Source organism: Sturnus vulgaris, chromosome 5 (genome assembly GCF_052056855.1).
Source record: "Sturnus vulgaris isolate bStuVul1 chromosome 5, bStuVul1.hap1, whole genome shotgun sequence".
NCBI lineage: Eukaryota > Metazoa > Chordata > Aves > Passeriformes > Sturnidae > Sturnus > Sturnus vulgaris.
The window spans coordinates 24,318,100-24,345,102 of record NC_142247.1 but is presented as its reverse complement, the minus strand read 5'-3'; the positions used below and the strand labels follow the sequence as shown (position 1 = coordinate 24,345,102).

At 41.5% G+C, this 27,003-nt stretch overlaps 1 protein-coding gene across 1 annotated transcript in view; it reads right to left on the bottom strand.

The window, feature by feature from the left end:
• Positions 1–546: 546 nt before the first annotated feature.
• PLXNC1 (plexin C1) overlaps positions 547–27,003 on the bottom strand; it is a 69,920-nt gene continuing 43,463 nt past the window's right edge. Inside the window, exons 19-31 of the mRNA XM_014888463.2 lie at positions 26,794–26,918; positions 26,078–26,276; positions 24,533–24,679; positions 17,025–17,202; positions 15,708–15,811; positions 11,493–11,547; positions 10,454–10,485; positions 10,258–10,365; positions 8,154–8,317; positions 7,543–7,690; positions 5,583–5,723; positions 5,414–5,488; positions 547–3,772 (exon numbers count right to left, since the gene is read on the bottom strand). Coding sequence (XP_014743949.2) covers positions 3,668–3,772; positions 5,414–5,488; positions 5,583–5,723; positions 7,543–7,690; positions 8,154–8,317; positions 10,258–10,365; positions 10,454–10,485; positions 11,493–11,547; positions 15,708–15,811; positions 17,025–17,202; positions 24,533–24,679; positions 26,078–26,276; positions 26,794–26,918 — 1,581 coding nt within the window. The 3' untranslated portion in view covers positions 547–3,667. The remainder of the gene's footprint in view (positions 3,773–5,413; positions 5,489–5,582; positions 5,724–7,542; positions 7,691–8,153; positions 8,318–10,257; positions 10,366–10,453; positions 10,486–11,492; positions 11,548–15,707; positions 15,812–17,024; positions 17,203–24,532; positions 24,680–26,077; positions 26,277–26,793; positions 26,919–27,003) is intronic.

The following is a 27,003-nucleotide window of genomic DNA, read 5'->3' as shown; positions in this document are numbered from 1 at the left end:
GTCTCAGTTTTTTTTGCATGAAAGCTTATTTCCTGTCCCTTGTGCACCTTCTCCTGAAAGAAGGATTATTGGGTTATCATCCTTTTTAACACTTTTAGCTTTTTAAAAGTATCATCAACCTCAGAGCCTTTAAGCAGTGCAGTTGAAATGCAAATCCTGAAGGCTGTGTGGAGGTGTGGCAGGCACTGTACAATCAGCCTGTCCCTCGCCTGTTGCTTCTTCCCACAGGTGGGAAGGCAGCTGGGAACCCTCCAGCCCAAGGAATCCCCCTCCATTCAGGCTCTGCAGGAGGTGGAGTTTAGGCCAGTGCTCCCCTCCCCAGCATCATCAGATGTTGTATTCTACCTTCCTACTCTTCTTCCTCCCAGTTTCAGTGTGATGGAAGTGTGCTGTGCTGACCTGCATGGCCCCGTCCTGGAGCCTTGCAGGGCTGGAGCTGCAGCACTATTTCTCACCCAATGTCACCCCATGTCTTACACTCAATTTCTTGCATTGTTACCAGCTGTGTTTGCTTTCTTGTAACCATTTTAAAGTACACAATCAAACTAACCTCCAAATGCTTTTATTCTAGATAAACCCATACAAACACCAACATGTATTTGTCATTTGCACTTCTTTTAACCATTCATTTTAAACAACAGATTAACTTCTGTACAACAGGAATTACTTTACACATTAGTAAGATTTGACTTCAAACTAGATGACTGCAAAATAATGCTCTGTAAGCTAGTGTTAGAAACGCGCTGTTTGCCATAGCAGTTTGCCTGTAAACATGGAAAAGTTGAAGTTTGCTTTTCATTTCTGAGGATGCGATTAGAACTGTTGTGTTGTCATAATACCCATAATAGTCAGAGGTGATTCTTTTTCTCTGTGTAACAGTAATGGCAAATTGCAGATATGGAAGGTGTACCAGTGTTTTGTGTGCTTACCCAAACCTACCAAAAGAGCCACAATCACTTAATTATACTTCACATCACTTCGTGAGATCCACTTGATGGGTTACAAAGTCCCAGTATGACTTAAAAATGGTTTACTAACAGAGTGACGCTGTTTAGGAGGCTTGAATAAAAGGCAATAATCCTATTCCAGGCTGTAGGTAAAGCTACAGGGCCTGCTTCAACACATACTTAATCTCTAGAAATCATTAAAGCTATTGTAGCAAACAAGCAGTAGTACAAATACAGAATAGGACTGATTTTCATTTCCTCATCAATATAAACACATACAGTGAAGTTCACAGGATCAGACCCACGCAAACAGATTATATTTTACAGCTTTTCAAGCAGAAATGTTGGAGTTGTTTTTTCTGCCTGTACAGAAGGTTACTGTTGAACAAAACTATCACAGTTCATTTGACTGCACTGCCAGCAAATACCTGAAGTAGAAGAGAACTAACTGGAAAGTGTATTCCACTCCTGCCTCTCCTTCAATATCAATTACTGTGCTTTTTCTATTTATTTGATGCTGCTTTAAAAGGTTAGATTAAGAACAATAAAAATCAAGCCCTTACGTGCAGGTATTCCAAGCTTAAGTGCTAGTCAAGCCAGAGTCCACTCCTTTAGGACAGAGGGCAAGATAGGTTAGAGGTGGGTGGGTTTTTTTCCAATTAAAATTAAACTTATCAAAATACATTGTGCCAGGCAGAGAACTGCTGAAAGTACTGCAACACTGTAGTGCAGTGTCCTGAACAAAGCCATACATTCCATCAAGTATAAAGTGTAAACTTAATAGCAAGTGTAAGACTTGAATTAAAAAAAAAAATAAAACAACAAAGCCATCACAGTATGGGTTGGTTGGTGGCTGCCCTCTCTGGTATGCAAGAGGAACAACTTGTGCAATCACATGGTGGGGAAGGGGCAGACCAGCAGGACCGTGGTTTTGTGTTTGCTTTTCTCCACATTAACAGCCGGCCATGCTTTCTGCCACAGGTGGTTGGTGTGTGCTGGCACTGGCCGGCCATGGGATTGCTGCCTTTGTGACCAGAGCAGGCAGCATCAGCACCAATGCCTGAGCTCCGGGGCTCCTCCAACGCAGCACCGTGTGACCCTCTGCTGCCTGTGAGCCCTGTGCAGCTGCCTCTGGCTGCTCACAGCCCCAGCACTGGCTTTCTGTACCAAACCTGGGCCATCTATGCCATTCACAGCCCATGGCACCTTTCCCACTGCCAAGGCAGGTGACAGCTCTTCCCTCTCCTGTGGGCCACTGTGCTGTACCACTCACCTCCAGCAGTGGATCCCTCCAGAAATGTATAGAAATGTATCTCCTTGTCATGAATGCCTTACCTCAAATGCAAGGGCACATGACAGCCTCAGAACATGCCTCCTGTGACTGAAGCAGAGTCCATGGTGACAAACCATTTCAGCTCTGTAGTAGAGGGTAGGGTTGTGCTGGTGCTGTAGCAGAGCCGGAGTCACAGCTGCTCCTCTGTGGCTTTGCTCAGTAGCCACTGCACCAGCCTCATCCCAGCAGCACAGCCATGTCCTTGCTTTCCAGTTGGGCTGACTTGAGCCAGCAATGCAAATGTAATGGATACCTTCCTTCCAAAATGGCCAAGCCTCAAAAAACCCCAGCTGAACTAAGGCAGACTGCTCCTCACCCCAACCCCAGCACGTTTGTATCAGTGTCTCAGACACCAGTCTTCCTGTTCTTAAACATTATTAAACCAACCTTTGACCTGCCCCCCCACATGCTGGCTTTAGGTTTGTGAGGCCCTTGTACCCAGATGGCCAGGCTGGCCAGTACTGTCGGCACTGATGCATGAGCTGATCATGCACCCGAGTACAGGTTTGTGCACCAAAGTGCAGCCACTGTCAGCTGCATCATCAAATTACAACAGTGTCCTGATGCAGTGCAGTTTTAGCCGTGAAGATGCTCACAAGTGTTTCACAGCTTATTTAAGGATGGAAAGGTCAAAAATGTAAACACAGACTGATGGTGGCTGAATGCGCTTCTCCAAAAGCCTCTCCTCACCTCTTACCCTCAGTGGTTCGCTTGACTTTGGACATGGAATTTCTAACCTAACAAAGGGAAGTCCTGCCATGTGGCATTTGGCCTTCCAACCTCAGACCCACTGTTTCTGCTAAAAACACTTATCTTAAGTGGCTGTTTGGTGCCAGGTTGCTACTGGGTTTTTTGATGCATTTGGGTGTCGGTTTTTGTTGTTTTTCTGAACAGGAACTAGTGAACATTTGACTGCAAGGAAGGAAACTGCAGCTGACCCGTATTCTGAAGCCGGAGCTCACCCTCACAGTTTGCCAAGCTGCTGAAAGGATGTGGTGAAACATCAGTTTTTTCTCTTAAAAAAAAGAGGTAAGCAACTTGCAAGTTCACGTGGGCAACTCTGAACTTACAGTGTATTTTGCACATCTCCTATGACCTTATTCTAAAGTAAGCAAAAAGCTTACCAGACAGTATATTTGAACCAAAGGGTTATGTGTGTTCAAGTACCTAAAAATGCTGACCCTGCCAACATTAGGTCACTTTCACATGCCCCTGTGTGAATATGTAACCCTGCCCATATTTCAATTGTAGATTACTTGGAATGGTCAGAGTGGAGAAGAGTGTCCAAACGTTTCAAACCCTGTACATATAGTCAGTCAAAACAGTTTTGGGAGCAGTAGCGCCAATATAAAATGCCCCACAGTGATGCTGTGAGTCAGTGCTCTGCTCAATGCCATTTGCATTTTTTCTTTTCATCAAATAAGGCTTTTACTTGCTGGAGCTGTTTCTGGACTTCTTCAAACCCCCGTTCTCGCTCAAGTTTGCTGACAATCTGTTAACAATTAGCAAAAGAGAGAATAATTTTTTTAATGCTTATTTTACTCACTATTTTTTAAAGCCTGCTTTTCTGTACTCTTAACAACTACTGACAGAAAAATCCATTGAGTTCCTGCCTATCTGTAAACATTATTTTCCAACTTTAACACTTTATTTTGGTAGTTTTCCTTTCAAGTTTTTCTGATCACAGGATTTGTAATATTTCCACAAAAGAATGACTGAGCCAAGCAAAAAAACCCCAAACAAATTCAATACATCCTCATCTCTCAGAGTGCGAGGCAAGGCCAGTGCTCCAGTTTTTACCTTAGAGATTTGCAAGTGATATTTTTTTTTCTCTTCCTCTGCCCTATAGGCTGAGGGCAATAAACTGCCTCTTTTCCTCAAACTCACCCACTTGGCTACGGCCCAGGTGATAGAACAGAGCACTACAGCTGTCTGAAATCTCTGCTGGCAACGCTACACAGGGACAGGTCTCAGTAAACAATGAAAGAGAATTAGCTGCTCCCAGTCAAAAGCCAGAGGGGGAAGAGCAGAGGGAAGATTTCCTTCTAAAGCTGGGCTAAGTTTACCAGTACTAGCTTCAAAAGAGCAAAAATGGGCACTAAGAGTAGAAGTACACTGAATTCTCCTGTATCAGTCATTTTAATGAGCTTAATAAAGGGTGACACCATTTTGAGTATCATCCCAAGCTTGTTTCAAGAGGCAAAGATTTGATGCTGAAATCCAGGTAATTTGGGATGTTAGAGATCAGAAGTGGTAAACCAGCTAACAGGTGACTGAGAGCTGGATGACTACAGCTAGTGCTGGTGCTGTGCTGCTGAGAATGAAAGGGAGAAAGGCTTGGTTGCTGGGAAACCCAGACAACCTGCTGGAAGCCTAAGGGGGCCTCCAGGCAACACACCCCAGCTGGCTCTTATCTCAGTCCCTGCACAGGCACACACAGCCTCTGTTAAGGATGCTGAGCAAAATGGAGTGGAGAATCCTATCATGCAAAGTGGAGGACAGGGATTTTCTTAGAAAGCAGCTTAGAGGTAGCCTGTGACTAAGTATTTTCAGCTGAGAAAAGATTTCTTTTGTTAGTAATAGCAGGGACTGGAAACTATAGCAGCTTCTTTTTAAGAGAAAGACTATTAGAGGAGAGCATTAAGACAGCTATTGATGGGAAAGGAGCTCTTGCTGTAAGGCCATGTGCTCCACTGAGGTGTTTGCACTGACTGTTAAACTGAGAACCCTGGTGCTGCAGTCCAATCTGATTTCTGAACCTCCAGGGAAATGGAGCGTGTGCACAGGAGTTGTGACAGGCAGGCATTTGCAGAGACTCTGCAAATACAGTATAACAAGAAGCCTCGACTATATAGGGACTTCCTCAAAACTGCAGGGAAAATGTTATTGCTACTGTGTCTGTGCAATACAGTAGTGACTGTAAAGGTGCACTGACAAACCTTTGGCCTGTGGCCCCTCGGAGGGGTGGGGGCTCCAGCCCTGGGGGCTGTGATCAGCAGCAGGAGCAGCCTCCGCTGCATTAAGGAGGAGCTGCCTCTGGAGTGACAACCAGCAGGCTGCACAGCAGCCCAGCCCTTGGTTACTGTGTCAAGCCTCACATTAAGGATTAAACTGAAATTGCAGATGTGCTTACCTCATCATAGTATTTCACTATGTATTTGTAGATTTCAAACAAGGCCACTTTCTCATTAAATTCATTTTCATGTTTCTAAAACAGACAACAGTTCTGGTCAGATACTTCTCTTTAAAAGAAAAAACAACTTAACATGAAAGCAAATAAAATTGCTGTTTCTCAACCATACCTTAGATTCCTGAGCTAGAAATTCTTCAACCTCTGCAGTGGTCAATGGAGGCAGATCCCTGATGGCTTTGTAGTACGCTTTCACCTCCTTCTTGTAGAGTGGAATGTCCTTAGCATAGAGAAGTTTATTTGTTGGTGCTTCCTTAAAAAAAAAAATTGAAGCCTTGTAACTTTTCACAGCACAGATTTCCTAAGGTTCCACCTCCACACAGTTAATTGCATCTAATTGTGTCTGTGTGACTCATTTTTCTTTGCTGTGGTTATATGCAAGGAAGCAAGGTTATGAAACAAAGATGCAAACCAGAGGCAGGATCTCACTAATAGTGTATTGTGTTTCATGACAGTTGCCATGTAATTATTTCTATTGACATCAGGATTGATGACCTTTTGTCCCTCAGAACAAAATATCTCACTTCCTCCTTACAGGTCCCTAGACCTGAAAGATTATGAAAACTGAACCAAAGGGTCTGAGGCTGATACCCAATTTATGTTCAGGATTCAGCAATACAGCTGAAAGGGAAGTTCCCAGCAGTGACACACCAGAGAGTCTTGTTAGATGCTGTCCTGGCAGAGGTTTCCCTAAATCTCTTTGGTCCCTACTACTCCTTAGCCTCAGGGGTTTGGGAGCATGGTGAGCTGACTGCCAGACATGCACAGCCAAAGGGAATTTTTTTTCACCCAGGACTTCAACAATCCAGGCCAGCACTGACCTATCCAGGAGCTTTTGGCTAATTCAATGAAATAAGTGCTGATGCTTGTGACAGGAGCCGAAGTCCCACCTGGAAAACTGATTTTCAGAATGTAAAAGTGGGGGCTGGTAATTTCCCGTTTAAGTTCTGGGCAATAAATGACACAACCATGTGTTATCTTGTCACCACTGTTTCCAATATGTGATTAAGTAATTTAAATGTTTGTTTTCTAAATGGCTAAAAGATGTTTCAAGATAAAAGCCTAAAAATCATGAAAGTAAATATGTTTTGGTACTAAAAAGTCACAAGATGCTTACTGCACTGCAAACCTTTATCAGGTTTCAGCATCCCTTTTCAAACAGATATCAGGAGCTGTTGTTTCAACAATACTGCACAGTGGATTTTAAGCACATAAACCTAACAACCTAACAACAATTTTTCCATTAAGAAAGTGATGTGATTAGCTTTAATTTATGATACTTCACTCCTAAAGTAAGATAAATAAGCACACTATTTGTTATTTACCTTTAACAGATGAGCAGTTGGATCAGATTACATAGGATATCAGTCCATTTTTATATAAATTCTTTTAGGCTACAAAGTCTCTAGTCTGTTTTTCTTGATATTATGAACCTGAACAAAAGCTTCCTGCTTTGGTCCAAAGAAAAGGAAAATATCCTGGGGAAAAATGAAGTATTTCTGATCCCCAGAGTTCTGGACACTATACTAAAGAGTTTTTGAATGTAAGATTCCTGAACTTGTTGCTTCAGCAAATAATTTTGTATATAAAAAGGGAGCAGCTAATATATGTGAAAGGAACTGTTTCAAACTTCAGAGGTCTTTCAGTATTCTTATAGCTTCCACTAGCTTATTGTGTGAGTTTTCTGCACACTGGTGTGTGGCAGGCAAAATTGGGACTGCTTATCAAATAATGTTAATACATTTAAGACCTTTGTTTAAAACTACATTAAAACCTTAAAATTTTCACCTTCTGCCACCTATTGTGTAAACACACTGTGCAGAACTGAACTGCAGAGAAAACAAGCAGCAGTTAACTATAAATAAGGCATTCTAATAGCTGTATCTGTCTACTGGTGAATTCTTCAAAGTCGCAGGAGACAGAGAAACAAGGAACAGAAACCCAGCTTAATTAGGCCTCTGACAATTCTGCCCCCAGTATCAGCAGATCCAGGATTTCATCATCTTAATCATTATACAGTTGAAAGAGACATCAGTTGAGAAAGCAGTAGAAGTCTGGAGGGGCAGCATTACCTTCCCCAGTGTCTGTTCTGCGAGAGAAAAGGCATCCATGAAAGCTTGTGCGATTACAGACAAACAGCCATCTATGTGTGAAGTCTTCTTAATATCAAAGACAAACTGGGGATTCTTCAGTATGTTCACCCAGAAGCGAAGAGGAAGACTTAGACAGGAGAAAGAACAAATATCTTTAAAATCAACCTCTCAAGTAGCACATGTGCTTTAAAATGGTCCTTAATTGCAACTGCACTCATGGAACAAAGCACATTCCTTGCTGCTTCTTCACTCTAAAAAAGGGGTCAGGGAACAAAGGCTACAGAGCAAACACATCTGTCAGGCACCCTGTTTCAAATAATACTCTCAATCTGCAGCTACTTCTTTCAGAGTGTGAAGTCGGTTTGCAGACTGCAAAGACTTGGAAGCTCTGGTGGTTTGTGTCGTATTAAATCAATACATTAAAGTTACTGTTATCCACAAAGCAAAACCACCTCTTGTTCCCATACGTGCCAAAATCTTATTCTTCTGATCACACGTGACACATTCTATTTTTGCAACTATGTTTTCAGAAAGCACATGCACCCCTGCATATATCTCGTGGTTATATATAAATATATATATATATATACCTGTTGGTTTTCCATATGTGGACCACATCAGGATCAGTAATTTTTTTGCTCTCAGCCTGGGCATCCAAAAAGTCAAAAAAGTACTTGATGGCAACAGGCGCTTTATTGTTGGGCAAACTCCAAATGCTCCTGAAGAGCTTTTCAACAACCGAATGAATAGCAACCTGAAAAGTAACAGAGTTAGTATTTTGTTACTATTACACAAGAAAAGAATAGGATATTTTACCTCAGAGAGCTGTGTGTGCCCGGAGACAACCACACACAGAAATTACAGTATGCTTGTGGCAAACAAACATCAAGGCCATAGGTTATTGGCAAACAAAACAGTAACAAAAATGAAATTACAATACACCACCACAAGCTCCTTCCATACCTCACATGTCCTGCTGCTCTGCTCTCCTGATTCTCCTGTAGGAGAATCATGGTGAACTCTGTGATACATCACAGGTGGGAAGAACCACTTGGGCTAATAAAGACAACATCAACCCTTCGGATACTGTTGCCACTGTTGCTAAAAGCATTTGGAATTTGTGACTGGAATTAAGAGGGAGGTGAGAAAAAGCAGTTTAGCCAGTTTCCTAGGGCACTGGTCTTCCAGGTGCCATCTGTGACACATGCTCAACACATGTGCTCATCAACAGTTCAAAGCCAAGTGGGTCTGGCACTTGATCTAATTCTGGGATAACAGCTTTGGGTGGTGTAAGACACTAATATTAGAAAGAAGAACTGAAAACTGGGTATTTCTCATACAAAAGTGAAGATATTAGATATTTGGCTCACTAAGGGAAGAGTTTGGTTGCTGCTGGACTCACTGACATAATCACAGAGTATTCATAACTAGAGGCAAACAAAGCAAAACACCGTTCTGCGGTTTTTTTCTTCACATCTGTTTAGAAGCTCAGTTCAGCCCAATCTTCTCTCAACAAGAAGGATTTAAGCATATCCCAGGGCCTTGATGAATACTGGCCAATTCATTTAATGTGGTAAACTCTGCAATTGTGTCTGTGTTCATGTATGAGAGGGGAGCAGAGAGAGATGGTGAGATGCAATTTCCTTCAGTGCACAGCCAATCATGAGAGGAATTTCACAGCAAAGGATATCACAGCTCTGTTGTTCAGGGCAGTGTCCTACTTTGGAGAAGGAGATGATTAATTTAAAGCCCTTTAAAGGGACTGTTTCTAAAAAGCCTGGTCTCTTCTGTAACCTCAGTCTTCTACCATAAGACATTGGTTTACTCCAGCATTTCCTGAGGGCTCATGTTAGTTTTCACAGGTAATGAGAAATGGCCAGTCTTCACTCTTACTGCGGGGACTGTCCCAAATTACTTTGGATATTATCAACCACTTAATTAAATAATGATTGATAGCTTTTTAAATGCAATAAGGCTCTAACCATCATCCCTTCAGGCCTCTTGCACAGCTCTCAGTGTTGTGCACCCATTAATATTTTATGCAATATGCTGTTGCAGAGAGTTTTCTAACCATTTTGAGTAAGTCAGAAACAAAATGACCTCACCAGAGAGAGTGAGCAGGACTTACTTCTAAGCAATGCACATTGTATAAATGAGGTAGTTGTACTATAAATCCTAAGGACCTTTCTTTTAAAATTAATCTAGTTGTTTTGAATGCTTAATCTGAAACCCTAACAGATTATTTTATTTCGTGGGCAGTATCTTGTGAAACTCAGGCTTCAAAAGTTGCCTCTAAGCTGGGCAAACTCTAGAGCAGAGTGAGGAGACTGTTGACTGAAAACTGTCATTCTTCTCACTCTATGGAACTCTGTGGTGGAACTCACTTTCCATAAGCTAAATAACAATCTGTTTTCTTTAACCTGAGAAAAAAGTTGTGCTTACTGAGGAGATACTATGTGTAATCATACAATTTTAGAACTCTAGTATTAGAAAATCTGAAATGTGTCTGTCTTTGCAAATATGGATCATACCCCGCAGTTAGCACAGTGATTTTTATATGCTACCTTTTTTTTACAAAAGGAAAATTTACACACAGGAATTCTGCACAATTTCTGGTCTAATTTGTCTTTCTCTTATGCCAAACTAGCCAAGCCAACATCAGCCCTCCCCCAAAATAAAGCTTTTACAGTTTACCTTGGTTGACAGAAGTTTTGTGAGATACATTTCTTTCACTTTGAATTTTTGCTTTCCTTTGTGACCTGCTCCCTTCACATCTTTGTTTGCTTCCGAGTCTGGTAAAATCTGTCATGAAGAGATTAGAGAGATAACACAGATCCAAATACAGCTCAGTATGAAATCTACCACTTAGCAGTGTAATGATTCAACTCACCAAATGACAGTGTTCATCTGAGTAGTCCACATCTAAACAATAAAAGCAGAGAGCAAACATCCATGAATGAAATGTACAGCTACAAGCTTGTGAGTTCTGCTGGGCTCTGGGCTGTGCAGCAGAGTGCATTCAGGATGCCAAGCAAGCAGAGTCAGCGTTATCCTTTCCTGCCTGCAGCGTGGGGGAAGCCTCTGGGAAATGCACAGAACCTGTGCACCTCCCTAGTGCCAACATGTAGCTCAGGACCACTAAGCTATGGCATCCTATCTGCTGCTGGGGTAAGCTGGCAGCAATCACAGCTCCTCTGAAAGGAGGACAAGATGAGATGATTGCAGTGGTTTAAGTCTCTAAGAGTGCTGAGTGCAGGTGGGCTGAGGTCAGGCTTGAACACAACGGCTGGGAACAGACAACCTCAGGTTTGCTAAGGGAGAGGCCACCCCAGTGAGATGCAAAAGTGTCCTAACTTTGATAATAAGGAAACACATGTTAGGAGTGTGTTTCTTCACAGGGGCTACAGAAAGTTCTCCCCTCATCCACCAGCTCGGTGGGAGCAGCCTGCATCACAGGGCTAGGTGAGATCAACTGGCCCCCTGTAAGCACCCTTTATCTCCTGACATGCTGTTGAGACAGCTAAGTCAAAGTCAAGAGAATAAGGAAAATTACCAAACAATGGGGGTTTTATCATTCATATCTCTGACAATGCAGCACTATGTCTGTGACACACAGTTCTGGGCACTCTGGAGAAAGAGAGACATGTTCTGTCTCTGTCATCTGGGCTTCCCTGTCCTGCTTTCCTGCCTATGAGCCTGTATCTCTAAGCAATCATTTGCTGAGGACTGTAAGCCCCTCTGTCCTTCTTTCCTTTGCCTTCTTTCCTCCTTTTAGGCCCACTGTGCCTGCCAGAGACCCAGAGCCAGGGATCTTCATTTGGCTCAGCTATATCAAAGTACCGGTTTCTCTGACCTTCTATTGACCAAGATACAATCTGTCACAGCTCAGTTCTCTGCATTCCCAACCTTTCTGCACAAAAGTTTGTTACCTGATCGGGTATTTGCCTTCTTTTTAAAGACTTTTATGGTTGCTCCATTTGAAATCTGAAAGAAAAAACAAACACATCATGCTGAAACAAAAGCGCTTAGAATTCACAAAAGCCTCCGTTTCATTTCCTCTGTCCCTCAAGCCATGGCAGTGCAGGACAGCCCAGCACAGAGAGCACGGCCTTCAGCACGCAGCCAGGGCTGGACTTTCAGGCGTGGGCAGTAGCTGCACTTTGTCAGCATTACCCAGCCAGGTGGGAAGGCACCTCTTCCAGTGCACCAGCCTTTCCCTTCCTTCGATTTTTCTGGTTCAGTCCATATGTGGACATTTTCATGTACTGCTCTGTGCTGTTTCTTGCATGCATTCTTCTATAGATTGCTCAGGTTAAATTCTCTGCATCCTGTGCAATAGGATCTTATGGGAAGGTGAGGCAGAGGTGCACACAAAGGTGAATTCTCTCCTGGTCCTCTTTTTTTCTGTTCAGTCTGTTCTACCCATGTCCTGTGGAGGGGCCATGTCGAGGGTTTAGTCTGGTGCTCCCAAGAACTATTTTCAAACTGAGCAAAATATTTATACACCATAAGATCAAGATCTGTATCCTACCATCTTGGGATTTCCAGGAAAAATCTACCTCCTCCTTCCCTGAATTTAGAGTGTTGCCAGGATGTTATGCATTATCTTTAAAACAAACTGGCAAGCCATGTTTTTATTGTCAAAGAGTAACTAAAAAATGGCTCCCACTGAGAACTACACCACTGCTCTGCTATCAAATGTTGAGTCTTGCCAAGTGCTAGTGTACTTGCCTCTATAATTACAAAAACAACCGGCCAGTTCTAGGAAGGGATCTTTGCCAAAATAATTTAAGTGTTTTTTAAACCTTGGCAGCCAGCCTGGTGTGAGAAACCAGTTTAAACATTAAGATACTCTATCAAAAGCTGTGTCTTGTGCCAAAAAAATCTGCACTTATTCTTGCTCCTAGAAAGTAAATGCAATCTATTTTATGGGTTTTTTTCAGAGATTCCATCTATCATACAGACTTTCAGAACTATTTTAGATTGTACAGAACACTTGAAAACCACACTAGGAATATGTTCTAAGTCTGGCTTGTGAGAGGATACAAACACCCAGACAGTCCTCCCACTTGGCCCTGAAGACACATAAACAGGAACAGCAATACCCAGCAGCTTACCCCCTCCTGGAGCAATATGGGCAACATGCTGCCTCCATTCCCTCCCCAAGAAGTAGGAGGGCAGCTCAGTGCTGAAATGTGTTGACTTCTGTCCTGAGGGAGATGGGCAGAGCTCAGAGGGAGAACTGCGCTTCCCTCCAGGAAACAGAGGCATTGCTGCAGAGCAGCCCCGACCAAAGCCTGCACTCCAGGTTTTATTTTTGGGACAAATTATGCTTTTAGCAGCTAGTTGACTATGCTTTCTCTTCTTCATCATTACTGCAGCAGCCATACTTGCTGCTTCTTTTAGTGTGATCCAATTAAAAAAAAAATTAAAAACCCTCTTTTTTTTGCATCTTGCTGTCTAAATAACTTTTTGTAGTGGGCTGCTTCCATGGACACCTCAAAATATCTTTGCTTTATCAGGTGCATTATTGAGGGGGACAAACAGGGAGAAGAGAGATCTCTTCCAATCCAGACAACATGAAATACAGCTACTTTGTGAAACAGAAGACATGGTAGTGTGGCTCTATGCCTCTTGTTCCCCAGGCCTCCTAATCTCACTGTAATCCAGCCCTTGCCAGTGAGCTCCTGGGATCACATTCAGTTTTGCTTGATGGGGTTCTGCCCGTTCCTGGAATGTGTGATACTCTTATCAGTTGAGAAACTGGAGATCTGTGACTGGACAGCAGATCTGAAAGTGACTGTCTAGCTCTCTTCTTGGGTGGGGAATAGGATGTCAGGATAACTAGAAACTTTCTTGTTATGGTTTGTGGTTGATCTCATGGAAGTGATAGTACAGACCTCATAAAGAAACATCTCGATAAACCTCCTAGGAGCCAAAAAATTAGAGCAAAAGTAGCACATAGGCCAGAGGCATAAGAGAGTCTAACAGTACAGTGGATTTTTTTCTCTTCACAAACACTACACAAATATGCAAATGTACTGTTCTTGCATATTATAAAAATCAGTGTAGAAACGAAGTCTACTTTTTCAAGATTGATTGATGACTTGAAGACCTTCACAATACAACCCTCATGTTCTGGGGTCTTAAAAAGATTTTATGGTACTTTCCAATTTCAAACACCTGGTTACTTTCTAGCATTTAAGCCTGGCAAACAAAAAGAAAAATTCAGGCTTGCCATAGAACTCGAGGCATTGCTGAAATGTAAGTTGAAATTTCTCAGGCAATGTTACTGCCCTCATAGATGATACACAATGTTCCTTTATCTTGCTACGTAGATGCTTTTACTTTCCTTTTTGTATCAATGCATACAAGAAAATAAACTAGATATGGCTAATACTTGCCACTAAAATACCTAAAATGCCACTGAGCTTTCGCCTAAAATGTACATTATTTTGTCAGTGCCAGAAAATGTGAACTAAAATAGCGAAGAGACATGCAGTACAATTTCCATAAGGCAGCTGCTAAGCTATAATTAGTGTAGTTACAGCTTTGCAAAACAACTGAGCCTCCTACCTAACTTCTATCTAACAAGAAATCCTTGCCTGCAGAAACCCCAGACAAAACAAGGGCTGAGACAAAGATACCCAGGGATGACAGAGACCAGTGGAGCAGACTTATTTGCCATGAGGCCTGACACCCATGAGCCACAGCATGGCCATGAGCTCCAGACATGCAAAAGGCCACTGGGAAAAGCAGGGATCACCTGCAGTAGGTGCCTGTGGCAAAGAGGGCAGGTACTGCCACATTAGGCAGGAGTTCAAACACCTAATCTAATTCAAATCTACACTGACTTTGCTGCACAGGCTCAAAGTGCAACACTACAATGTCCTAATTCATACAAAATCTCTACGAGGGGAGGGGAGGGGAGTGGAGGAGGTCACACGTTCATCTATAGACAAGCCAGGCACAGGAAAAGCCACTGGATGGTGACTGAGGACTTCTGGATTCACTGCTGATCCCTGTCAGGATCCCTGTAAGGAGAGCAACAAATGCTTCCAGAAATCCAAATGAGCTTGCTTCAGATCTAAGCAGCCTTGTCCTCTGCCCAGGATACAAAGTCCTGCTAGGAATCCTTGTTTCTCTATAGATGGCACGGTATTTGCTCATGCAGACAGCAACAACAGTTGTGTGTTGGCTCAGGTTCCTCAGCACCATACTGCACTGCACAGCACAGACCTATGGCAGCAAAACTTAGAAATAAATAAAAATTTATGAACATGTTAAAAGCCAGACTTCCAAATTCAATGAGGCATGAGGAAAGATCTGTAAAAGCACTCAGCATGATAACCTCCATTTCCAAAACCTATCTGTAAGCATCACATGTGAACTTCTATATCACCTGAGGCCAATCACCTGCTGCACATTTTCCTCCAACATCTCACTCTCTATTTTGACTGGTGTCACTGAAAACTCCTTAGAGAAGCAATGTTGCTTGCTGTGCTTTCACAGTGTGCTACACCCAGGAGGGCTCTGCCACCACTTGCAGTTTTGTGTGTTGTTGCAATGATGGACAGATTATTGCAACATTGCAAACAACTGCTTTACAGGTGCAACTGAGAGCAGAGGGGAAAACTTATGGCACAAGTGCCAACAGCAGATGGAAGCAGAAACAGAGAGAGAAAAAGACAAGGAAACTGACACAGGAGGTATCAAGAGGGAGAAAAGCCATCAATCCTTTTTATTCTGACTCGCAATGAGATTTCAGAAGTATCAATACTGCCTGTTCAGATAATCAAAATATGAGGTGAGATGAGGTAAACTGTTGCTCATGGTGCAACAAAAACTCAACAGCAGGGATTCAAAAAGACCCAAGGCAATGTTCAAAGCTGGAAATCAGATTCTGTTTTAAATGAAATGCTTGACAGAAGTAACAGTTTACCTGGTATGTTTGAACCAAGCAACCCTGCAACAAGGAAACCTCTGAAAAATAACAGAAAACATGACTCATTGGCAAGAATGTTGTGTGCCACACAATTCTTTCCTTCTGTTGATGATGCTCAGCTATGACTTCAAGCTATGCAGATCACTTTTGAGAGCTGTGGAGAAACAACTGAACTCATTGGTCTGGCTTCTGTGCTTACCTCGTAATGACCGATGGTATTTAGCTTCCTTATTCCATCTTCCATCACCTCTGAGGAACCATCAATATCTAACAATTCTCTTTGCTGCTCCTCAGACACAAGTTCTGCAGTATGACAGAAAACACAACAGAAAACAATTACACCCCAATGGCATTCTCACTGTACAGATATTTGCAGAGAAAAACAACACCTAACTATTTTTGGACCAGTGACTCCCAACTGACCTACTTCTCTCTCTCCTTGTGCTAGGTCACATGAAATTGCTCCCACACCTCTGATTCCTTTTCTGGGGTGGCAGCCTGGGTGGCTTCCCTTTCAGCAGGTTTTTGTGCTTCACTTTGAGTTCGTCAAGGCAGAATTTTTGGAGGTGCTTTCACCTAATCTCTATTCTGCTGCACAAGTGTGCCTTGGTGTTAAGGTTACATTGGGACTAGAAGCAAGGTTCCACAAGACACTTCTAAGAGATCACTAAAATGAGCTGTACAAGACTGACATAGTACTTGTGAAGGGTGGTCAGGCACCTGTAAAGAATATAGATATCAAGACATCAGATATGAAAGTAAATTATGACCACTTTCCAACACAGAGTCTGAGGAGGTGAGGAAGTGTGGCTGACCCTCACAATGAAGTATTGACATCTCAGGAAACAAGTCTAGGAGGTGACAAATGCCAACAATACAGAGTTTGTTAGGTTTCGTGGTAGGGTACATGGGAAGTGATTTGGTGGTGGTAGCTGCAGATCTTGGGCTCTTGAAAACCCAACAAGGAAAGGTGGTTTGACTCATCTGCTGGAACAGCCTTATTTACATCTGTAGATATTGTAGGTGACTTTGTGAGTCACAGGCGAACTATTACATAAACCTAATCTGACTGTGAATAAGATTTATTTGAAGGCTCTTCTGATCAAGGGCAATGTAGGCCTGTAGGAAGGAAGGAAAGGAGGTAGGAGGAATAGTAGATAGGCACTAAAATACTTGATAATCATGATATGTCATCTTATCCACTGACAAAATGTAACAACCAGCTGTACTTAAGGGCCAGCCACCTTACTTACCCCAGAAAAGGAACAGAGAAATTATAAATGCATGATAAATAGCATCTGTTTGTTAATTGCAATGCTGAAGTCCTTGCAGAAGTGAAGCAGTGTTCTAACTGATAACATAAATTATCTAGTTTTTGCCTCGAAATTCCTCACAAAAGCTACATTCTGTATGAACTCTGAAAATAATCAAAGCCAAAGGTAGGCATTCCTAATAAGAAAACTCCACAACAGAGCAGTAAACTCCATGAAGATACAACATAGTGACATTCTCTTACCAAGACCAATTTCATCCAGCTGAAGACCATAGAGAAAGCCATTCTTATTAAAGAAAGCCTGAAGGCTCTTCTCCTTGGCTTGGCCTATGGTGTCGCAGTCCAGAACATTAACTGGAATAGTTTGACAGGCATCTCCACTCTCATTTTCTGGGATTTTTTCAAAGATAATATTCACTGTCTAGGGAAAGAAACACATGTTATTCTGACTTACAGAGAACATCTGGTGTAGGAAACCTACAAACTCCTGACAGATTTTCAGCACCCGAGAGATTTTCAGCAAATTTATTACTAAAGTTGTTTCAAATAAAGATCATTTGAATGAATTACACAAAGAAGCATTTAGAATTCTTCCTGTTCAAAAAAAGAAATATAGATATATATAGCTATATATTTCCAAGAGTGTATTTTGTCTTCTGCTTTTGTGCAAATGTGTTTCAGCGAATTACCAAAAACCAACAAGAGACAAAGAAGAATTACAATGCATGTTCTAAAAAAAGCAGATCATTTATGTAAAATGAATGCTTTAACAGCAGAACTATAAGCAACAAGAGATCTGATAAGGTTGCTGAGTACGTAGTCACAGTAAGCATGATTGATTCTGAGTGGATAGAAAGCAGTGTTAAAATGCATATTTACACCAGCAGATTATGCTGAGTGCCTTATATCACACAGAAAGTACACCTCCCCTGGAGGTGTCTGCATCTGTGTGCATACAGCCCTGTCTCTGGAGGCAGCACACACAGGGCTGCCACAGAAGCAGTGAAAAAAGAGAGTGTGTTGCAGCAGATAGAAAGTGGTACAGATCTGCACAGAAAAGTGCATTGTGTTCTATTAGTTGTTATTTCAGGTCAAACACCCATGTCTGGTTACAGCACCCCTGCCCCTTAGCTCACAGCTACTCTTGGCTGGGACACAGCTCCTCTGCTAGGCTGCACACAAGCTGAGTAGAGGCTGGAGGGAGGTGCCAGTGACACTGAGTGACTATCTCCAGGGAATGGTTTTTTTGTCAGGGCATATTTTTCTGATCAGGTCAGGCAGATTAACTGCTAGAAGGCAGGGAATAAGGGATGAGCACAGAATTGCTAGTGCCAAGCAATAACATAAAAAATTTCCAATGCCACTGCCTGCTCTGTGCAGTGAAATCACTGTCCAGTCCCATGGATACAGACCTTCTGCTGGAGATGTCTTGGGACAGAATTAAAACAAGTGTTTTAGGTACCAGCACTTGATTGCAAGTGGCATAGGAAAATAAATGTACTCAAACCATTCTGGCTGCTGAACGGTTCTGGTATAACATTTATCTTCTGATTGAAATGAGAAGACTGCAGGTGTGACTCTGTGAAGGACTGAGCATTAAAACAGGAAGCAAGTAAACCATTATTTTTCTCTGCTGTCATGTGAAGGACACAACGTCTGTCCAGGTTGTTGCAGGGACAATTTTTCTATCTTCTTAGAAAAATGGGTAGTTATTAATAGCTGTAGAATAGCATTTTCTACTTATTACCCAGCAAGAGCAGAAATTACAACATGCTGCTGGTGAAAAACATAATCCAATGCAACAAAAATCAACTTTACTGTCTCTACAGAAGCAAAGGGAGTATCAAAAACAGGGTTGCAAAACTATGAAGATCATGATTTGCAGAAAGACTAGAATGTAACTGAAGTAACAGGGAACAACTGAATCAGGACACTGAGATGTTTAATTGTGAGGAAAATGAGTCCATGGAAAGGACAGATGGAAATAGAGACAAGGATATATGGGAATTGCAGAAGGAGAAGCAGCCTGGACACCATGCCTCAGGTTGGGATTTCATGCAGAAAATTAGTAAAGAATATATTGGCACAGCAAGGAGGGAGTCATGCTTGGTTAGGCCCACAGACCAACTGAACAGACAGCAGTCCTGTCCTTGACTCTGATTGCCCTGAGGTCATGGTTTTGTAAGATTAAAATGTGGACAGGGACTAACTGTATTTTGTCCTTGGAAAACTCATTTTAATCAGTCTTTGCCCCTTCTAGTCTCTGAACTGATCTTTCTGAAGTAGCTCCTCACACTTTAATTGATTGTGATTCGGCTCTACATTCTTGGAAGCATTCCTTCCTTCAGATGACCCCTTCCTTCTAACGTTGTTCCTACACTGCAATATTCATGTTCCTGCTTCTGCTTCATTTTCCACTCCTTTCAGACCTTCAAGAGGAACTGCCTATTTCTCTTGCTCCTTTCCTTTTCATACTCTCACACAAGCTGCACAGGAATGTGCAGCCTCTTCAGCCCTCGGCACATGAGAGCCCTCCCACTCCACTCCACTCCACTGTAGGATGACACGACTGTAAAAAGTGAGTAGTCATCCTTCATGTAGGTGGAATACAAGTCATGTATGGACTCATTAAGTGAAAGTATCCACAGTGTGAGGATAATAGGAATGCTTTATAACTCAAAGAAGTGGTCAGATGGGAAGGAATATTTAAACAACTAAAAGTCTCTAAGCCATGAGAGCCAGATGTTTTGCTGATATGATTTCCTGCAGAAGTTAATCTTAAGTGATAAAGCAATTGATGGGGAGCTAGGAAAGCCAATTATTATTAAGTTGTCCCTCTGCAGCTGAAGTTTTCATAAATCAGATTCAACCTGTCTGACAGCACAATCCTTGGCTTTAGAAACCATTAATCAGAAGCTGACAGTCACAATCACTATATTTAGACACATAGTGTAGAACTAGAAAAAGAAACAGAAGTTATTGGAAAATTATGAAAGCCCTTTTATGATGAGCGCTGGAGGTCAGAAAATATATGAGAAATCACAGGAGGACATGTGAAAGTCACAAGCAAATATCATCAAGCCTTTTTCTAAGCTCTCTCACTTTGCAGAAGAAACAAAAATATTATTAACTTAGGGAAAGGTTCAGGAGAAAATTATAGGACCTGGTTCAAGCTAATAATATCTAGAGATGAGACTTCACACACTAGAAATTATGACAGCAAGACAAAGTCACAGTACTCTTCAGATAAGCTTTAACATGGGTTGCAAGAATTGTTAAAGGCTACTTGAGAAGATGGCACCTGCAACTACTTGTATAGGAACTAGCTTGGAACCTAGCTACAAGACAGGAACAAACTTAAAAAAACGTATTTTCAGCTGTGCAGTCACAGAAATAATGACATTTGGAGACAGTGTTTGCAGATGGCTTTTCAGATTTGTAGTTCCCCTGAAAATTAATTTCACACAATTAATTATTCAGCAGAGCTATTAATAACCGTGGCAGATAATAAATGAGATGTGGTTTAATAAAGCAATGTGATAATATCATATTTTCTTAGAAATAAAGAACAATCATGTGGGCTATTCAAGGACTCTTATTCATTACCCTATGCATCAGCTACACATCTGAATAAATCGTATTTCCACTTATCATACAAATGGAAAAAACCCAAAAAATCCCCTTTTGATTGGTGCAAGTTTGGCAATTTATGTAAAGAGTCAGTACCAGGATATACCATGTAACAAAACTGCCTTAAAACTGCTCCTGTCTCCCAGACTATGAAATACAATCAACAGGAAAAATAAGATTGTTTGCATGATCCTTCTGCAGCAGCCAGAACAGTCACCTGTGAAGAGGTTATAGAACAGTTATAGAAGAGTTAGCCAATAAGCACAGAAAATGGTGCAGGAGTTAAATTTATGCTAGATGGGCACTGCACAAAGGAAGGATAGTGCTGTTGATGCTGCAGTATATGACACTCAGTCTGCCTCTAATCTGAAGGACTCTTCTGTAGCCAACATCTGCACTGCTCATTTTGCAGGGAGGGTTGCTATGTTCTTTTCTGCTGACAAAAATCCCCATATATCACATGCTTTTAATAGCTTCCTTATCTCTCACAAAATGTGACTAATAATACCACAACCATGATGTCGTATTAGGAAATTGGTTTCCTAGTCTCTGCTTTACTCCCTTACAGCCCACCCACTTTTTTTTAACACCCCTCTTTTAACTCATAAAGCAGTTGAACACCTTAAACAACCTTCCACTACGTGGATTTGCTTCACTTTTAATAAAAGGCAGTTGGCTGAACAGGTGAATTAGATAATTTCTTCCCATCTAAAAATGCAAACACATTTCAGCAAAGCATTCAACAGCCTAAATGCCTTTTTAAAATAAGTAGTGACTACTCAAAAGAATGCCAGAGCACCAAGTGTACCAAAAGAAGTCTCCCCTGGCTTCCCACAGGAGTTATACTACTCAGAACGTCTCCCATTCCAGGCTGGCATTTTCTATTCAAAATGAAACTCTTCAGTGAAACGCTAACACTCAGCTGTGGAGTGCACTTCTTCATCACTCATTGAACAAATTATCTGCCGAGGGGTGCAGCTGCTTGTCTGCCTGTGAGAAAGCAGCTTGCTTCCTCAGCCTGAGAAAAGGATCCATGACACATTCAGGTCTCTTTCAAGGCAGCTTTATTTCTCAGTACTCAAATATAAGCACAGCATGAAAGAGCACAGCTTCTCAGCCCATACTTGACCAATGCTTTTAGAAGTATCTTTCCTTCAATTCCTCCACTTGAGTATGTACTTCAGCAGCCTCACCCTTTCTAGCAGAGAGGGTTAACAGTAGGGCACTGGGTGATCCAAGGTCTGTGGCCTTTTGAAGAAAGGCATGGGGCCCTGCCAGGGAACAGCTCTAATGCAATTCAAACACTACATGCTTCTAGGTTCCCTTTTTTCCTGGTTACAAATGGCCTGACATTTTAAAAAGCCTCTCCTGATCTGTGGAGCTCACCCTGATTTTTAGGAGCCTGTCTGTATCATGCTTTTACTGGTTTGGAACTAAACTCCCACTCCTGAAAGGAGATTCTCATGCAGAGCACCTACACCCTTGTTTGTATCCTGTTACTGATTTCAGAATTGCACTCCCTACCAGATGTATCCCGGTAACTTCAAGTGCCTACACAGCTTAAAAAAATCTGGATACTAAATGTCTGCAGATTTGCTTCACAATCTCTATATCACCCTCTTTTAGGCTGCATTTTTATGCTTTGTTCTGGAGAGGTAGCTTTTAATGTACTGCTATTGTAGGGCTGGGGAAGGGGGCAAATCAAAATACCAACAAAATACTGCAAGACTCAGAATGTAACTGCTGTGAGCAACTGTACAAATGCACTTGAAACCAGAGATCAGAAAATTTATTCCATTTAGAAAACAAAACCTGCAATCCTTTAGGCAGAAATGTTCTTCCACAGTAAGGAGAAAACACTTGGTTCCCAGTCTGTAGGCTCACAGGTCCTGCATGTCAATGCAGTGCATCTCAAGTAGTGTTGAGAGAAGAAAACTGACTACTTTCACTTCAGCCTCCTGTTAAATGCTACTTTTGAAGGGAAAATGTACACAGCTGGCTTGCTTCCCCAGCACAGCACAGTTTCAGCTTCCAGTGTAAATCTCAGATACACCACCACACAAAACCCTTTCCCAGTCCAGCCAGAACTACAGTCCTTGAACTTCATCTCTGCGATTTTATTGCAAGATTCCTCTCTCCTTTTGTGATCGTTTTAAAGGGAACATTCAGCACCTCTCAGCTAAGCCCAAGGAATGCTGCACGTAAATGGGGAAAGCTGATCTAGATTAAACCTACAGCTGTATCATTATCTCCTATTCAAAAGCAGGAATACAAAGTACAAAGAGAGGAAATGAGGTTCAAGAAAGGCTGTGGACTTTCACTTCCTCATCCATCTGCAGTGTTCCACAAGTGATAGCAAGTCCTTCAGACCACTTACCTTTTCTCCTCTTCACTGCAGTCTGACCACAAGACCCTATCAGTGACTACATGCATAGAAATAGCTCTAGAAAAAGTATTTTAAGTTCTTCAGAAGTTTCAGAGTCAAGGGGCCCCCCATCCCCCAAGGGGCTCCCAATTTGAATGTGCACTATGAATAAGAAAAGTCAATTACTTCCACAGGACTAGACATTCCTGTGCAGTCTACTAGTAACAGGCATATTGAGCTTGCTTGAAAATTGTTGCTGAGCATCAGTACTGTGTTTTGCATCCTATGGATACATATAGTAACATATTTAAATTTACTCTGGATCTCAAATACATGCCAGAATGCAGCATGCAAACAAAGAAACCAAAGATCCTGGATTATGTATTCGATTCGAACTTCCTTTCCAAATGCACACTCTGGTAACTTAGCTTGAAATACCTTCAAATGCAGCCTCTTCTTACAAAGCAACAGCTTTGTAAGAAGAAGATTTGACTATCACTTTATCAATTTGAAGCTTTCAGTGGAAAATGAAAATTCAGAAATGATTCACAGAAATGCTGCCATTTCAGTGAGTTTCCTACGTGGCCCAGTGAGATAAGTCCAGTGGTCTGCTGACCAGCCAGATTTTCCAGGGTCATGTAGTCTACTCCACTATACGGCATCTTAGTACCTCCAAGTTCTTGCTTCAAAACAGAAGACAGTTTCCATGCAGACCTGGAAACTTCAGCCCTACCAGAGACTTAGCACATGGGCTCTGAAAAGGACTGAATTCTCCTCCACAGCCACCACCAGCACTTGAACTGTCCTTGCCATGCCCGTTGCTGCCTGCCAATTTCTGGTCCAAGGTGTGAAGCCACTGTTCAGCAGCACTTCTCATACTCCTCTCATTATGTCAGGTAACTCTGAGTGGAAGCCAGGAGTTAAGAAGCAAGGAAGCTACAAAAATTACCGGAAATACACATTTTAAAGTTCTCAAACCTAAAATCACTTGGAAATTCTGGAGCAGAAGAGTTATTCTGCAAACCCGTTTCAGACCTCCTACTCTAAAAGTCACAATTTTTACATAGTCCAAAGCGCAATAACCCTGCTATCCCTTCTCCTCTCAGTGTCAGAATGACAATCAGTAAGGGAACTCCAGCTATCAAAGATGTTTGGGTGAAACTGGAAAACAGGAAGTACTTCTTAGGTGCTTTTCTCAAAGCAAAAAATCTATGGTAAAGTTCAGAAGCTTAGCTAAACTTCCCAGATATCTTGTTTCTAACCAAGCAACTAAGTAAAATCCACCATGCTGTAACCTTGTTAATTTGGTGCTAATAATAGGGAAACCCACAGCAAATTATTGCCTGAAGATTAGCCACACGTAAACACAATAGAAAAATAAAATCTCTGCATTCCATTCTTTCATTCATTTATAAAGTGTAGTTTGGTTTCAATTCTAAGCATATTTATATTTTCGTAGTATACTTTAAAATACGAAGGATTTTTTAATACTCTGAGACTTCATTAAAACTACTCTGGTGATTAATGCATGCTGTGAAGTGAGGAATAAGTGCTATTTTTGAAATGTATATCAGTGAAACACCAGCTAGTTAGACTCTTAGCATGTTTGGAAACTTTGTCAGCAACAACAATTTTACTATCTGGGTACTTAACCACTACCTTAGTGTCTTAAGAGCCTTATTCTAAGAGCTTCTTAGAAACAGAGAAAAGATTACAGCTGTTTGTGCCTGGGGGGAACACAAGCTGGCAAACATACCACTGTTTTGAATTCAGACACTTGCCACAGCAGCCAGTCTTCGTTAAGAGTATACAGGGCTTTGCAAGTTATTGCGTCAACGGGTCCTTTGTTTATCCTCTGATTGAGGGTTGTCACCAGCAAATAGAAAGGTTCACCAATTGTCTCCTAGGACAGGAAAAAAATGCAAGAAACGTTTATTTTGGTAATCATTAAATGAGCATGAATAACTAGAAAAAAAATCAGTGTAACAAATAGTGTTACTTCCTTTTAAGTAACTCATTATTGTGCAATTAGAAAAGAAAATCCCTCCAAGCAGATTTATCTAGTTATTTGTTTAACCTCCATCTTTTGCTTTTCAGTGTGAAAGTCTCATGCAAATAGCAAGGGACATCTGGAGTGAATGGCAAGATAGCTCACAGCCCCTTGCTGTGCACAAGTACACTGCAGACAAGCTGCTCCTACTCCACCTGGCAGACACTTCCCAGTTCCACCAAAGAGTGGGTGGGGGGTGAGGCATGCACATGTTCACATGCATACTTCAGCTACTTCTTCCATTTTCAGTCCTTTGAGAAAACAAGCTAACAACTAGTTTCCTTTTGAACGTGTCTCTCTTTTTTGTCTCTGAAAAATGTCTTGGGAGCAACCTGGTGGGACTTACCCTGGTGTATCAGTGAAAGAGGAAATGAAACTGGGGATTTTCTCTCCTGCCTAAACCCCAGGGCTCAGGAAAGCACCTGAGAAAAGAAGGATGTATCTCTATTTCCATGTGACACCATTCCTTAGCAGCCTGGCTAAGGCATCTCACTAGCACAGCTCTGTAAAAATGTCTGCTCTATTGAGAATATATCTCTGACAGTTCCTTGGCACTCTCCTCGGTTCCAGGAAACCGCTGTGAGCTGCTGAGCCTCAAACAATTCTGCTGCTGTATTAATGCAAGCACTGATGAGAGTGATACCAACAGCGTGATAGCATCACATCGATAAGAGAGACAGGAAAAGTAACCAAGCACTGAAACCAAGAACAAAGTGCTATCAAGTTACCAAAACAAACATTCAAATGAAACAAAATTCTTATTTTGTATTCATTTGAAGTAATTTAGGTCTTGAAATCTGCAATACTGCTTGGAGGATGAAAAGTTTGGAAAGAAGTTTAGTTTTCCAAAGGACGGTATTCCTTAAATCTCCATTTTTTTGGTAGCTTTCCAACAACTTGCATAGATGGGTACAGCTGCATTTTAACAAGCATATCAGTCTTTTAATGTGACCACAATACATCTTACTGGGCAGAAACGTTTGGTATGAGAAAAGGATATGCTGGAATTACAAAAGTACCCAAATCTTGCCCAAATACATGACACAATCATTGCTTGGGCTTGGAGATGTGCTCTTTTCCTGCATTCCACCGATAATAGCCAGCTAAGTCACCTAAACTAGAAGAGAGCACGCTCATAATGTTAAATGCTAGATTGAATGCTTTAAACTGATCTCTCTAACAGCTCCTATGGAAAAAAATCAATTAAAGAAATTCTCTGCATATCTTATGTTGTGAAAAGACTCCACATACCCGGAGAAATCCAGAAAGGCAGACAGACATCCAGTTTGTCAGCAATTTTTCTACCACAGATTCAGTTCGTCTGAGCAGGAGCTTAGGCTGTACATTGCTCGATTGCTCCATCAAGTCCCTTGTCAATACTTCCAAAATATGGGTCAGATAAACTAGCTTAGTTTGTAATGCAATAGTCAAGAATGATGCAAACAAGCACCTATGGGGGGGAAAAAATAATGTTATAATAAATGAAAACACACTTTAGTGCAGTTCATATCCTAAGCTTTCCCTCCTCAGACACATAAACTGTCCACTTTTCTCTATAAAAATATAAAAAATGCAAGTCCATCTGCTCTTGTGATTATTTTTTAAACACAGAACGTGTGTCTCTAAATTTAATTTTGCAGAACAACACCTGCTTCAGTGACAGAACATTTCTAAACTGTAGAACTGTTGATCTAACTGCAGGAAGTGTTTACAGTTTTGAACTGAGCTTTCCTGCTCCTTTGCTTCTTTGTTTATATGCACAAACATTCCAATTTCTCTTTAATTGCTTGTTTTAATGGCAATGTTTTTTCTTCCTCAGTGTGTGCAGATGGAGAAGGAAAAATGCTCCAGAGTATACTGCAAGCTTGTTTTGCAAAAAGTAGAAAATACATTTGTGTGCTACAATCCATGTCATTTTTGCCTCATAATTCTTTTTCTTGAAGATGATAAGCATAATCATACTATACCTGTCTTTCACTGAGAAATTTTTCTGCTTTTCAAGGGTGTGAATGAGAGTAACAAGAAAGTTCTTGTTACAAATTAAAGCATGCAACATGTTGAAGCTTTCATCCTTGCTCGTTTGGTCTCTGCTCTGGAATAGTTAAACAAAAATAATAAGCAAAGTGTAGTTTGGCTATGATGGATTTTTAATGCTCAAAAAAAGATGGAAAGAAACA